At 35.6% G+C, this 10,979-nt stretch overlaps 1 protein-coding gene across 1 annotated transcript; it reads left to right on the top strand.

Moving 5' to 3' along the window:
• Positions 1 to 122: 122 nt before the first annotated feature.
• On the top strand, positions 123 to 9,250 carry LOC112576663 (b(0,+)-type amino acid transporter 1-like). The gene is made up of 13 exons (XM_025259284.1): positions 123 to 431; positions 2,110 to 2,274; positions 2,420 to 2,521; positions 2,939 to 3,178; positions 3,510 to 3,635; positions 4,178 to 4,277; positions 4,600 to 4,644; positions 5,054 to 5,177; positions 5,681 to 5,784; positions 6,341 to 6,437; positions 6,927 to 7,076; positions 7,359 to 7,527; positions 7,717 to 9,250. Exons 2-13 carry the CDS (start codon positions 2,112 to 2,114, stop codon positions 7,779 to 7,781), a joined length of 1,485 nt encoding a protein of 494 aa, XP_025115069.1. The 5' UTR covers positions 123 to 431; positions 2,110 to 2,111; the 3' UTR covers positions 7,782 to 9,250.
• Positions 9,251 to 10,979: the final 1,729 nt, after the last annotated feature.

Genomic DNA, 10,979 nt, shown 5'->3' with positions numbered 1-10,979 from the left:
ATCAAACATATATGTAATAACTATAGTAATAACTTAAATTTTGAATGGCAAGAAAGGAACATTCATTACAAAATAGACAGGACATGTACGATTATCTGCCCCATCATTTTCTTGACAAAGCTGGGACGTGTCTCGTTGTTGTCATAAAGTATACTATATGTATAAAACGTGAGATACGATGTAAATTCTGTAATATTTGAAATTTTGTAAGTAGTTGTATTATTGTTGAAACTCCTCTCTCTAAACTAAACTAACCTGGACTAGCACAGACCTATAGCAAGCTAGACAGAGCATGCGATGGTTGCATGGACTGCACCTTGCAAGGGTCATCGCTCCGAGTAATCAGACTTTAAACTTACTTCAACTAAACCACACTTTGTGCTGCTGCCTCTGAAGTTAGCCGAGGAATTCAGGAACACCAGTGCCAACAAGTAAGTAAACTGTTATAAATATTCTTAATTTAATTTTTGGAGATTACAGCACAGACTGATGTTTGGTAATGCGTGGAGAAATAACATAGCCGAGGTCTAGAGTAGATAAACAAACTGGGTTACGATATTGATAACAAAGTGGATGAAGGGGAGTTAAAAATGATGACAGATAAACATGTTAAAGATGTCTTGCTGCAGTCTTCAGGCAATCAACATCAAATGCATGTTGAGAATGATGCACAGAACTCTCTCATTTTAAGGTGAACTGAAATATTTGATTAACACTGTATGGAGAAGAACGTGAAAATATCGCTGTATCATATTTATTATGTTTAAAAGGCTGATAATTTTTTTCGAGATAAATTTGGTAGGCGCCCTTGCACTCACATATATGTGTAAACACACGCAGAAGGTAAATATACCTAGGTTAATTATTTCATCCACCTTCCCTATACCAACTGAGAGCAACTGAGCTTCATATTTGGTTTGTTAGTATACAGAAAAAACTATGTTTGGCATAGAATAGGTCTATATTGATAGAATTCATTGTACATCTTCTCGTCAGACGATTTTAAGTTGTTCGTAACCAGACACAACACGTACATCTTACTTCAGGTGTCATTACAGAGGGGTAAACATTACATCTACTTCAAAATCCTGTTTACATTAGATACGAACTTATTCCAAACATGCGTAAAAAAAAAAAAACTCCCCTTGTCCTATTTTGCAACTTATTTATAGGTCATTCCTCCTGATACACTTTATACAGGTGTTGAACCCACCAGCGCTGAAAGGCAACAGAGATATGCCAGAAGAGTGGATAAAACACAAACACTTATATTGCGACAAGTAGAAGATAGACTGGAACTTTGACCCTTAGGTCTTCGTGTACCTTTCTGTTCCCTGCCTACTACCCTACTCCCGGAGCATGTGGACACAGGACACAGGACAGCAAACGGTCGTCGCTGTCAAGAAGTGGATTGAAAAATCAGGCAGATGAAGATGAACAGAAAAAATACTTTGTAAAAATTAGAGACTCCCCACCCTCTTCTTTTCAGTTGAGGTTTATAGGGTACATGTGTTATCTCCCGTGTTCTGAATGTAAACTGCAGGTTAATAACAGTGGACCACGGACCACGGTGGTCATGGACGTGTAGAGGTGGATGGCTGTCTGTCTGCCGAGACCAACGCTTAGCCTCTTGTGAAGTTCTTCGCTGTCTCGGAGAGCCTAAATAATGAATATGACTAAACCGGAAGATTTGAGCACATCAGCCTCGTTCTAATAGTTAACTGGAAAAAAATTCGTCTGCAAGCAGTCCATTAATACAAGTTTTGGGATGGCATATGAAGAGTTCACATTTGGCTATATACTTTTTGAAATGAAGAAACTTGTTTGAGTCAGTATTAGGAAAAAGAAACTCTTCATGATCCCATTTTCTCAAAGTATAAAACAAGGGTACTAAATCCTTTAATTACTGCAAGTAGCTATTAATGTGGAGACACAGGCTTACTTGACCAACGTGCAGGCCACAAACATGGGAAACTTTAAACCCTGAAATGTTCTTTTTCCCATCATTATCTACTTCCAATAGCAATATAACCTCTGTTTTACTTTATTTTTTGTAACAGCAGCTAAATCTCTTTCTTTTCTTAAAGTTTACTGTATTTTTGTTTAAAGATATGGACATGCCAGAATCCAGTCCACCCACCTCAAACAAATCTCAAGATGCAGAGGCTGGACAGACCCTCTCAGACGAAGCTGTTGTAATAAAACCGACTTTTGAAATGAAAAGAGAGCTGGGTTTCATCAGCAGTATAGCAATTATCATCGGCACCATTGTTGGTATGTAGGGGAAAAATACCCTGCATTAGTTTTAGATATAGATATAGTTATAGTTATAGATATAGATATAGATAAAACTTTACACAACTCTTCTAATGATATCACCTTTCTTAACTGATAAATGTAAAGCAATTTTGTGATACAGGTTCCGGAATTTTCGTGTCACCCAAGGGTGTGCTGCAGAGAACGGGGTCCGTGGGGCTCAGCCTCGTTGTCTGGGTTGGTGCTGGCCTCATCGGCCTCCTGGGTGAGTCGCTTCGTATGTCGTTCAGATGTGATGCTTTAAGAAAATAAGAGAAATCACCTCGAAACAATTTCTGTTACTTGACAGTAGTTATTAAGCGATGGCAAGTCGTTGCCCTGGGGTAGTTTGAAGAATTGAAGGACAGTCTTATTTCTGGAGATATAAAACGGTGTCCAGACCCTGCAAATGTTTTACCCCATGGATCCGTAGTTATAAAGCGAAGGCAAAATATGCTCTGGGGGTTAAGAAACATAAACTAGCATGTGCAAGGTCTGGACACTGCTTTAGTATTTTTAAACTTTTAAACTCTATAGGGGTACAAGTACAAAAAGTAATTTTATCTGTAGGGCAGTCCTTATAGCTGGAGCTGGTTACTAAGCACCATCTATGTGTAGTGAGGTCAGTGCCCATGGTGTGCAGGAGGACTGTGCTATGCGGAGCTGGGCACCCTGATCCAGAAATCTGGCGGGGAATACGCCTACATGAGGGCAGCACTGGGCAACATGATCGCCTTTGAGTTCACCTGGGTTTCTGTTATTGTAGTGAGAACCTCCTCCCTAGCCATCATGACACTGACCCTGGCAGAGTACTTGGTGACCTTTTTTGGTGCATGTGTCAACACTGATGCATTGAAGAAGATTATTGCAGCTGCTGCAGTGGGTAAGGGGAACAACAATGCATCAGTGCCTTTGATGTCGCCATTGTAAGGGTTCAGTGGAGATTTTGACCGTACAAGTACAAGAAATGATAACTACTCTACCCTATGATATGTACATCTGCTGACACTCTAGTTTATAAAAGCATGCAACAGAGAACTTTGTCCAAAAGGATAAAGAAGATGCATCTATATTACATAATATAAAGCTTTTTGAATTTGCATAACTTTTAGAATATGATTGTTGGAATACTAAACATTAACAATTTGCATTCTACTACTTTATATGCTGAAGTGGTTGACATACTTTGTCCAAAAATATTCTATTTTTTGCAGTACTCGTGGGGATTGTGAACTCTTACAGTACAAAGCTGGCAGCACAGGTTCAGGTTCTGACTACCGTCATGAAAGTAGCAGCTCTAGTTATTATCCTGGTTGGAGGAATCGTCATGCTCTTTGAGGGTATTTATCATGTATCTGTACACCCAGAAATAGAACAGTTTAAACTGTACTTTTTTGGTTCATTAATCACAACCAAAAGCAACCACTGTCCTCATCTCTCAGATCTGTTATAGTTATTAGTTTTGCTGAGCCTTGGGATAGTTGTTAAACATGTCTTCTGGATCAAGATGACCTAGCTGATGTGAGTGATTTTAGTTTTCACAGAAACCTTTTCTTGCACAGACTGGTCATGTTGACATCTGGTAGAGCCATCACTATCTGGCTCATCACTTCTATGACATCTCGTATAGTAGATCATCTGTGTGTGTGTGTGCGCAGATGTGTAAGAGAGATATATGTGTATGAAGTAACAGCCTCTGAGTGTACATGAACCAAAGTGACAATGGGACTTTAATCATTATTGTGATCTGAATTGTTATCATTTACTAGCCTTTCAACTAAAAAGGAAAAAAAATTCCTTTTAACAAGTGTCATTTAATCGTCATGTAAACTTCATTAATAAATGTTACTAAATTTATTCAAAACATATACTTTTTGAGCAGGCAAGACAGAAAACCTCAAAACAGGATTCAGTGGTTCTACAGACTCTCCATCTCAAATTGCACTGGCTTTTTATAGTGCTCTCTGGGCCTATGATGGATGGTAAAGTCTTTAATATTAATTTTCCTCTTATAAAGGAAAAGTAATATGTGAGTAGCATTCACCCTAATCTTTCCAAATTAAAACAAGGTCTATGCATGTGTACATATCAGTGGTTCATGTCCTTAGCAACAAGACTGCTCCAAATTATGCAAAGAAAATTTGCAAAGAGAGTGCAAATTGTAAATGATTTGGCATTGGGGATTCTAAATATGTCCGCTACCAGAACTTGATTTTGGGGAATTTAGGTTGGATGTTGAAGTCACGTAGGACATTTCACAACAAGAACCACGTAAAATGTTTATATTGTCAAATTATCATGCAGGCAAAACCTGAACTATGTGATTGAAGAAGTGAAAGATCCTGCAAAGTGAGTGCAAATTTTAAGTTATTTCTTCGAACAATTAAAACAGAATTACAACACAGTACTGTTTTTGTTTAAAAAAACCATTAACTTTCTCTCCCACATCTTTATTTAGAAATTTGATAGTCTAAAAAGGAATAAAAGATTATTTCAAAGTTTGCATCTCATTTTTCTGAAAGTGGCTGGGCAGGTTTGTTTCAAAGAACAGCTGAATCACTTGATGTCAGTAACTAATACCTGGATGTCATACTTGTGACTTGCACAATTAAAGCTTTGGCCTTACTCAGATAAGCATCTGCACTGACAAGTTTATTGGAATAAAGCATTTATCTATTTATACGCACAAAAGAAAGTTTGCAACAGCAGCAGAATAAGCCGTCTTTGTGAAAGTTTCATTGTTTTGCTGTCCACACAGAAATCTTCCACGTGCAAATATTGCTGCCATTCTGATAGTAATCCTTCTCTATACACTGACCAATGTGTCCTACCTGACTGTCATGACATCAACAGAACTGCTGGATGCTGATGCAGTTGCCATGGTTAGTTGTTCTGTAACTAGATATGTAACTGAGACAACTTGCATTTAAAATAAGATGATGTTTCAGACTTAAAGATTATATGATGACTTGTTTTAATGTGATTGGTACAGTTAACTGAGATCTCAAGAGGATGTAACCTCACTACAGCTGTAGCAGCCTCCATCATATATTATGAAACAGGCTCATGAAATGGAATGATGTTCTACAGTATTTTTTTCTTTATGAATAATAATTCTTTGTTTCAGAAATTTCATAAAAAGTTTAATTTAATTTTGCTCACGGTTAAAAAAGGACAAAAATCGGTAACTGCTCTTAAAATAATAAAAGCATAAAAAGAAAAAGCAGAAAACTGCAGTAAGGTAATTATTATTACAAAATACCAAGATCTTACCATTTACGCGTATGGGCTAAACACAGACCCCTTTTTTTAGCTCTTCTCTATGTCAGTAACGTTAACGTTAAAGAGTTGCATGTTTTTCCCCACATTTTCTTTGCTCTTGTAGCTCTGGGGAAAAAGAGTATTAAAGAGTGCTGCCATCCTCATGCCCCTTAGTGTCATCATATCCACCTTTGGGTCTGCTAATGGCACTGCATTTACAGGAAGCAGGTGAGTTACGAAACATGTCAGCTTATGTTACCAGACTGTCATAGTCCAGAAAATACAGACTTTTAGAAACTTTTCAACTTGATAACATCTTTTCCTAATATTTTTTCCAGGAGTGGAGGTGGCAAACTATAAATTTGATCATTGAGATTTGTATAGCACAACTCAGAAAACATCCCAGGGTTCAAAAGGCCATTCCTTTGCTTACTGGTGTATAGCATCAAACAGAAAGAATATCTGGTGCTAGACTGAGTAATTACTGCACTCCATGTCACTTGATGACATCCTGCTTTTATGGAGCACAAATCAGAGCTAATTATAATATCAAAACATACGCTAGGTGTTTGGCATCCAATTTCCTTCCATTCCACATGACCATTGTATATTAATTCTTCCACTTTAATGTCTTGTTTGTTGTTATAATCCATTGTGAAGGACATTGAGCTTTCTAACCTGTTAGGAAATATGCCATATGAGAGTTTGATTTATTATTATGACTGCATATGTTTGTGGATGTATATGTATAAAAATAAAACACTGCACAATATATTTAAAACAGGACAATATTTGCTGCAGCTAGAGACAATAATTTACCTGCATTCTTGTCTTATATACACATCAAGCAGAGGACCCCATTGACATCCATGATTTTCACTGTAAGCATTAGCTTAATAATAATATACATTTATATAGTGTTAGCGAAAAAAACCAAAAAACCCAAAAAACATTTGTACAGTGTTAGCAAAATAATATGCATTTATATAGTGCACTTCCCAACCCATTAAAGAGATCTCAGTGCATTTTCCAAAAATAATGTTAAAAATAAAATGTTAAATCATTATCTCTGTAGACTAAAGTGTCTACAAGAAATTTATGTTTATGGGCTTGTTACCATTAATTGTAATTACTGGAGGTATGTTAATGAAATTTTGACACTTGACTTCTAAGCAAAGCAACCTATAAAAACTTTAGAAATCCAGGAAACTTAAGGCAAGCCTTATGTTGATGTCTGGGAACGGGGAGAGGAGTCCTGTTCATTGGGTGAATTAATAATACAATGTTTAATGAAGATACTTGTCAAAATATTCATAATATTTTCGAAAACTATTTTTACTGTTAATAATATTTGAGTATGTGTTTTTCAGATTGTTGTGGCACTTTTGATGATAGCTGCTGGCGATATATCCAGTCTAATTGACTTTCTTGGCTTTGTTACCTGGTTATTCTATGGCCTTAACTTCTTGGCTGTTGTCATATTGCGATTCAGAATGAAGGACGCCTCACGACCATACAGGGTGATCATATCTTGATGTCATAAGTTTTGTGCCTTTGAAGATATTGTGGCTTCTAGTCGGATTTTTAGATGTTTGGATGAAAACTAAGATAAGAAATCTTTGCATAAAAAAAATTGTTTTGTTTTGTAATTTGCTTAAGGTAACTAATGCATTTTCATTTTTGTCATTAAATAAATTTGAACTGTACATATGTAAGTAAAAGTGCGTACATAAAAACAATAGTAAAATAAAGAAAAACGTTGAAATAAGTGCATTAAAGACAAATTTTTGTTTCATTCACAGGTGCCGATAATCATACCCATTGTTATGACAGTGGTGGCCATATATCTGGTTATCGCTCCTATTGTTGAGTCTCCACAAATCGAGTTTCTTTATGCCTTTCTGTTTCTGATTGGAGGACTTGTGTTTTATTTTCCTTTTGTATATTTCAAGCTGAAATTTCCAGGCACAGGTCAGTATCTTTCATAACAAAAAAAATCACTTTTCAACGACTTCTTTAAGTGGTGTTTGCCCTAAGTTGTAAATGAACTGTGTTTTCTTTGATTTATGTTTCACAATACCTGAAAAATCCAGGAATATAAAATGAAAAATGTTAGTTACACTCATGTTTTTTTTAATGCTTCACATTTTGCTTTCACAGATAAATTTACTATCTGGTCACAGCTGATGTTGGAGGTATCACCAACAGATTACCATGAGGATTAAGAAAACCATTTTGCTAATTGTGCAGCATGATCTCCAGAGGTCATCCCAAATCTTACCTCCCCACATAGGGCAAGAGCAGCAACTTTTGGTGCATGTTCATTCACTGAATCTACACAAGATAGGATTATTGTCAAAATATGTACAGCGAAAGCCAGAAATGCACTGCATTTGTGCTGACATTGATTCAGATATTTCTTTGTTTTCTTTTGGAGTTTTACCTTATAACATGCACAAACAACATCTCTAGTTTCATTTGGCAGTTTATAAAAAGAATCTTCAAAACAAAAATATTAAGAAATTATTCACTTACTCATTTCAGTTATGGCTTTACTTTTGTATGAAAAAGAAGTCAGCTACATGGTACTTCAATTGGAAAGTGCTGCAATAATAAACCTAATTAATGGTAATAATTGATTCTAAAAGTTTTCTTCTATGTTTGTTATATTCTAAACAAGTTTATAAAGAATGAACAAAGAGTTAGCATTACATGACTTTCTGAGAACATTATGAAAGTTTTAGAAATAGTAACAAATATGAAATGCTAATGACTCTTCTGGTAATATTAAAAATATTTGTCAATTTTAAAATTTGTAATGCTAACTGGCTATTGAATATATTTACTGAGGTTTGTTTTGCCTGCCTGCTAAGAAATAGTTGTTTACTGTACTTTCCTTGTCTATGTTTTCATTTCTTAAATCATTATTTGAAAGGTTGTAAATAAAGTTATTTACATAGTTTTGATTCATTGTCATAGTCTGATACACAATTGATTTTTGAAGTTTTGAGTGAATTTCCAGATTAAATTTTACTTGTAAATTTGTAATTTATTTGTAATTTTACTTTGGTACAAATGCTTAAGGTACATTGAACAGATGGGAGTGGAGCTGAGCAGACTAAACAGACGGGAGTGGGGCCTAGATTTGTGTGCTGTTAATGAACTGCCTAGAATAAACTAGGTGATAGGGATATTGGATGTTTTGGTGTGGATCATTTAAACTGTGACCTGGCCTTTCTGAAGTGTAATTGTACTGCACCTCTTGCCTATTCAGTGCAGGAATCAATATCTAGCTTAACACTATTTACATAAAGTGTCATATGTTTTCAAGTTAAACATTTATTCCTTTATTTTAATTAAAGGAACACTAGCAATCAACATTTACTGCTTGTTCAATATCTCAGTAGTAAATTACATGTTACAAAAACAGAACAAATATATACATAATTACCTTTTTCTGCTCTCACTCATTAAATTACAAAATAATGTTGAAATCAAACATTTATTTCATGAAAAATTGGAAATCTGGATGAGGACTAATCAAAGAAAATTAAAATTATACTGGATATACAGCATATAGGCAATAATGTTAAAGCAGTCTAAAGCAGTAAGTCTGGTCATTGACAGAAAACAGGGAGTCCTAGTACTTTAAAAAATAACCAACCATTATTAACCTAAAGTTTCAAATTTCATTTATGATGTGCATAGATTCTGCATGCTTCATAGTGTCTTTTATTTTATGCCCAGAAAGTCTTATTCAAATTGTTACTCCAATTTTTCCTTTGAGCCAGTCATACCGAGCAAATTTATTATCCCCCATCTTATAATAGCGCTTTTCGTTTAGCTTCCAGAAAATGGCTTTGACAATGTTTCCTTTAGAATAATCTTCGCGCCACAGATTTCTCTTACTCATCATTTGCATCTGCTTGTGTCGAGGTTTTGCTTTGCATTCTACAAACATTCTGTTTTGTCGTTTCACGAAGTAGCAAGACTTGCATCTTCTCTTCAGCACTGCCCTCACCTTGTAGTTCCTGACTTGGGTCAAAGTAACAGGAATATGCTTGGTCATTTGAAACAGGTGACTTGCTGCAAATGGTTGGAAAAGTTGTGAGGTTCTTATTTGACCAAAACAAGAGGAGAAAAACCTGGCAGCGCTGACAGATGAGATGGCGTTATTTGAAAGACATGACGACAAGTGTGTTTGACTGTTTGGAGATTTTGGTAATGCAAAGGTCTGGAAAATTCTGGAGCACAGGGCACCAGTTAGTTGTCTCAGTGCTGATGCCATTCAAGTTGGTTCTGGAGAAATGTAAAGAAATATTAGTAAAAAAAAAATAAATGTAACAAGATATAAACAGCAAACTAAGTAGCAAACAGCTTTACCACTAGTGCCTACTCGGTAAAACTTTACTTGTGGAGGGATCAAGAAGCAATGGTGCTTTTTGCAAATCAAATAGAATTAGGGTTAAGGTCTATGGCAAGAGTTTTTTGTTCCAGTTTATTTTCAGGGTATATGTCATGCCATCCAAAACAGCCTCTGTCAATGAATGAGGAGCCCTCCAAAAATAAAATTGCACTTATGACTCTTCTGAAAAAAGAGTGAAGAAAAGGGCAAAAAAGTTAAAATTTAAAAGTGAAAAGAAATTATGAAGAAGATGAATGTAATACTTCTTACAGAAATGAGAAGTCATATTTATTTTTTTGAGATAGTATGGAGTAATTGAGTACGACATACATTTTAATACTACAGTCGCAATAATATTAACATTATTAGTAATACCGATAGAGCACTAGTTGATAATGCCATGCTAATCCGTGCTCTGTATAGTCTGTGACCCTCGTTACATCTATTTTACTGCCTCGTGACACGTTACAGAAGCTAAACAGCGAATAAGAACAGCCTGATGTCAATAAATTTTCTGTATTACCTTTGAAACTCTTAAATCTGTTTACTATGCGAGCGCCTATGTACAAAGGACAGCGATGAGGCTTGTTTTAGAGTCGACCACGTCCTCCAGCCATATTTGTCTTTACAAGGGAAACTACTCTCGAGACAAAAGAAGGAAGACGTTGACGTGATGACGTCCCTTCCAAATAAGAAATTATCTTCTCTGCTGTAGCGGATCTCCAGCTAAAATAATAGTCTCAAACAAAATAAATAAAATAAAAAAGAAGAAAAATCATAACTCATAGGTTTCGCTTGTGTAGTAGCTGCTTTATAATTATAGCGCCTGATTTTCAAGCGAGGAAATTTTGTTTTTATATTCAGCAATAATTTATTGGAACCCTTTTGACTATGATCGGAAGTGTATATACCACCATCTAATATAAACGTCCTTGGTGTGTACTGTTTGACCGTTCAGAGGCGTGTTCAATATCGATCACTGTTTACTATTTATATAGAGTGAGAGTCGTTTAAACGC

Source organism: Pomacea canaliculata, linkage group LG12 (genome assembly GCF_003073045.1).
Source record: "Pomacea canaliculata isolate SZHN2017 linkage group LG12, ASM307304v1, whole genome shotgun sequence".
NCBI lineage: Eukaryota > Metazoa > Mollusca > Gastropoda > Architaenioglossa > Ampullariidae > Pomacea > Pomacea canaliculata.
The sequence above is the reverse complement of the archived record's forward strand: the minus strand, read 5'-3'. Positions and strand labels throughout refer to the sequence as shown.

What these genes read in the sequence shown, in the direction of transcription:
- LOC112576663 (XM_025259284.1), top strand. Translation starts at nt 2,112, where the DNA reads ATGGACATGCCAGAATCCAGTCCACCCACCTCAAACAAATCTCAAGAT. An exon ending in TGACATCCATGATTTTCACT is followed by an intron (nt 6,438 to 6,926) that starts GTAAGCATTAGC and finishes TGTGTTTTTCAG; the next exon opens with ATTGTTGTGGCACTTTTGAT. An exon ending in GCTGAAATTTCCAGGCACAG is followed by an intron (nt 7,528 to 7,716) that starts GTCAGTATCTTT and finishes TTGCTTTCACAG; the next exon opens with ATAAATTTACTATCTGGTCA.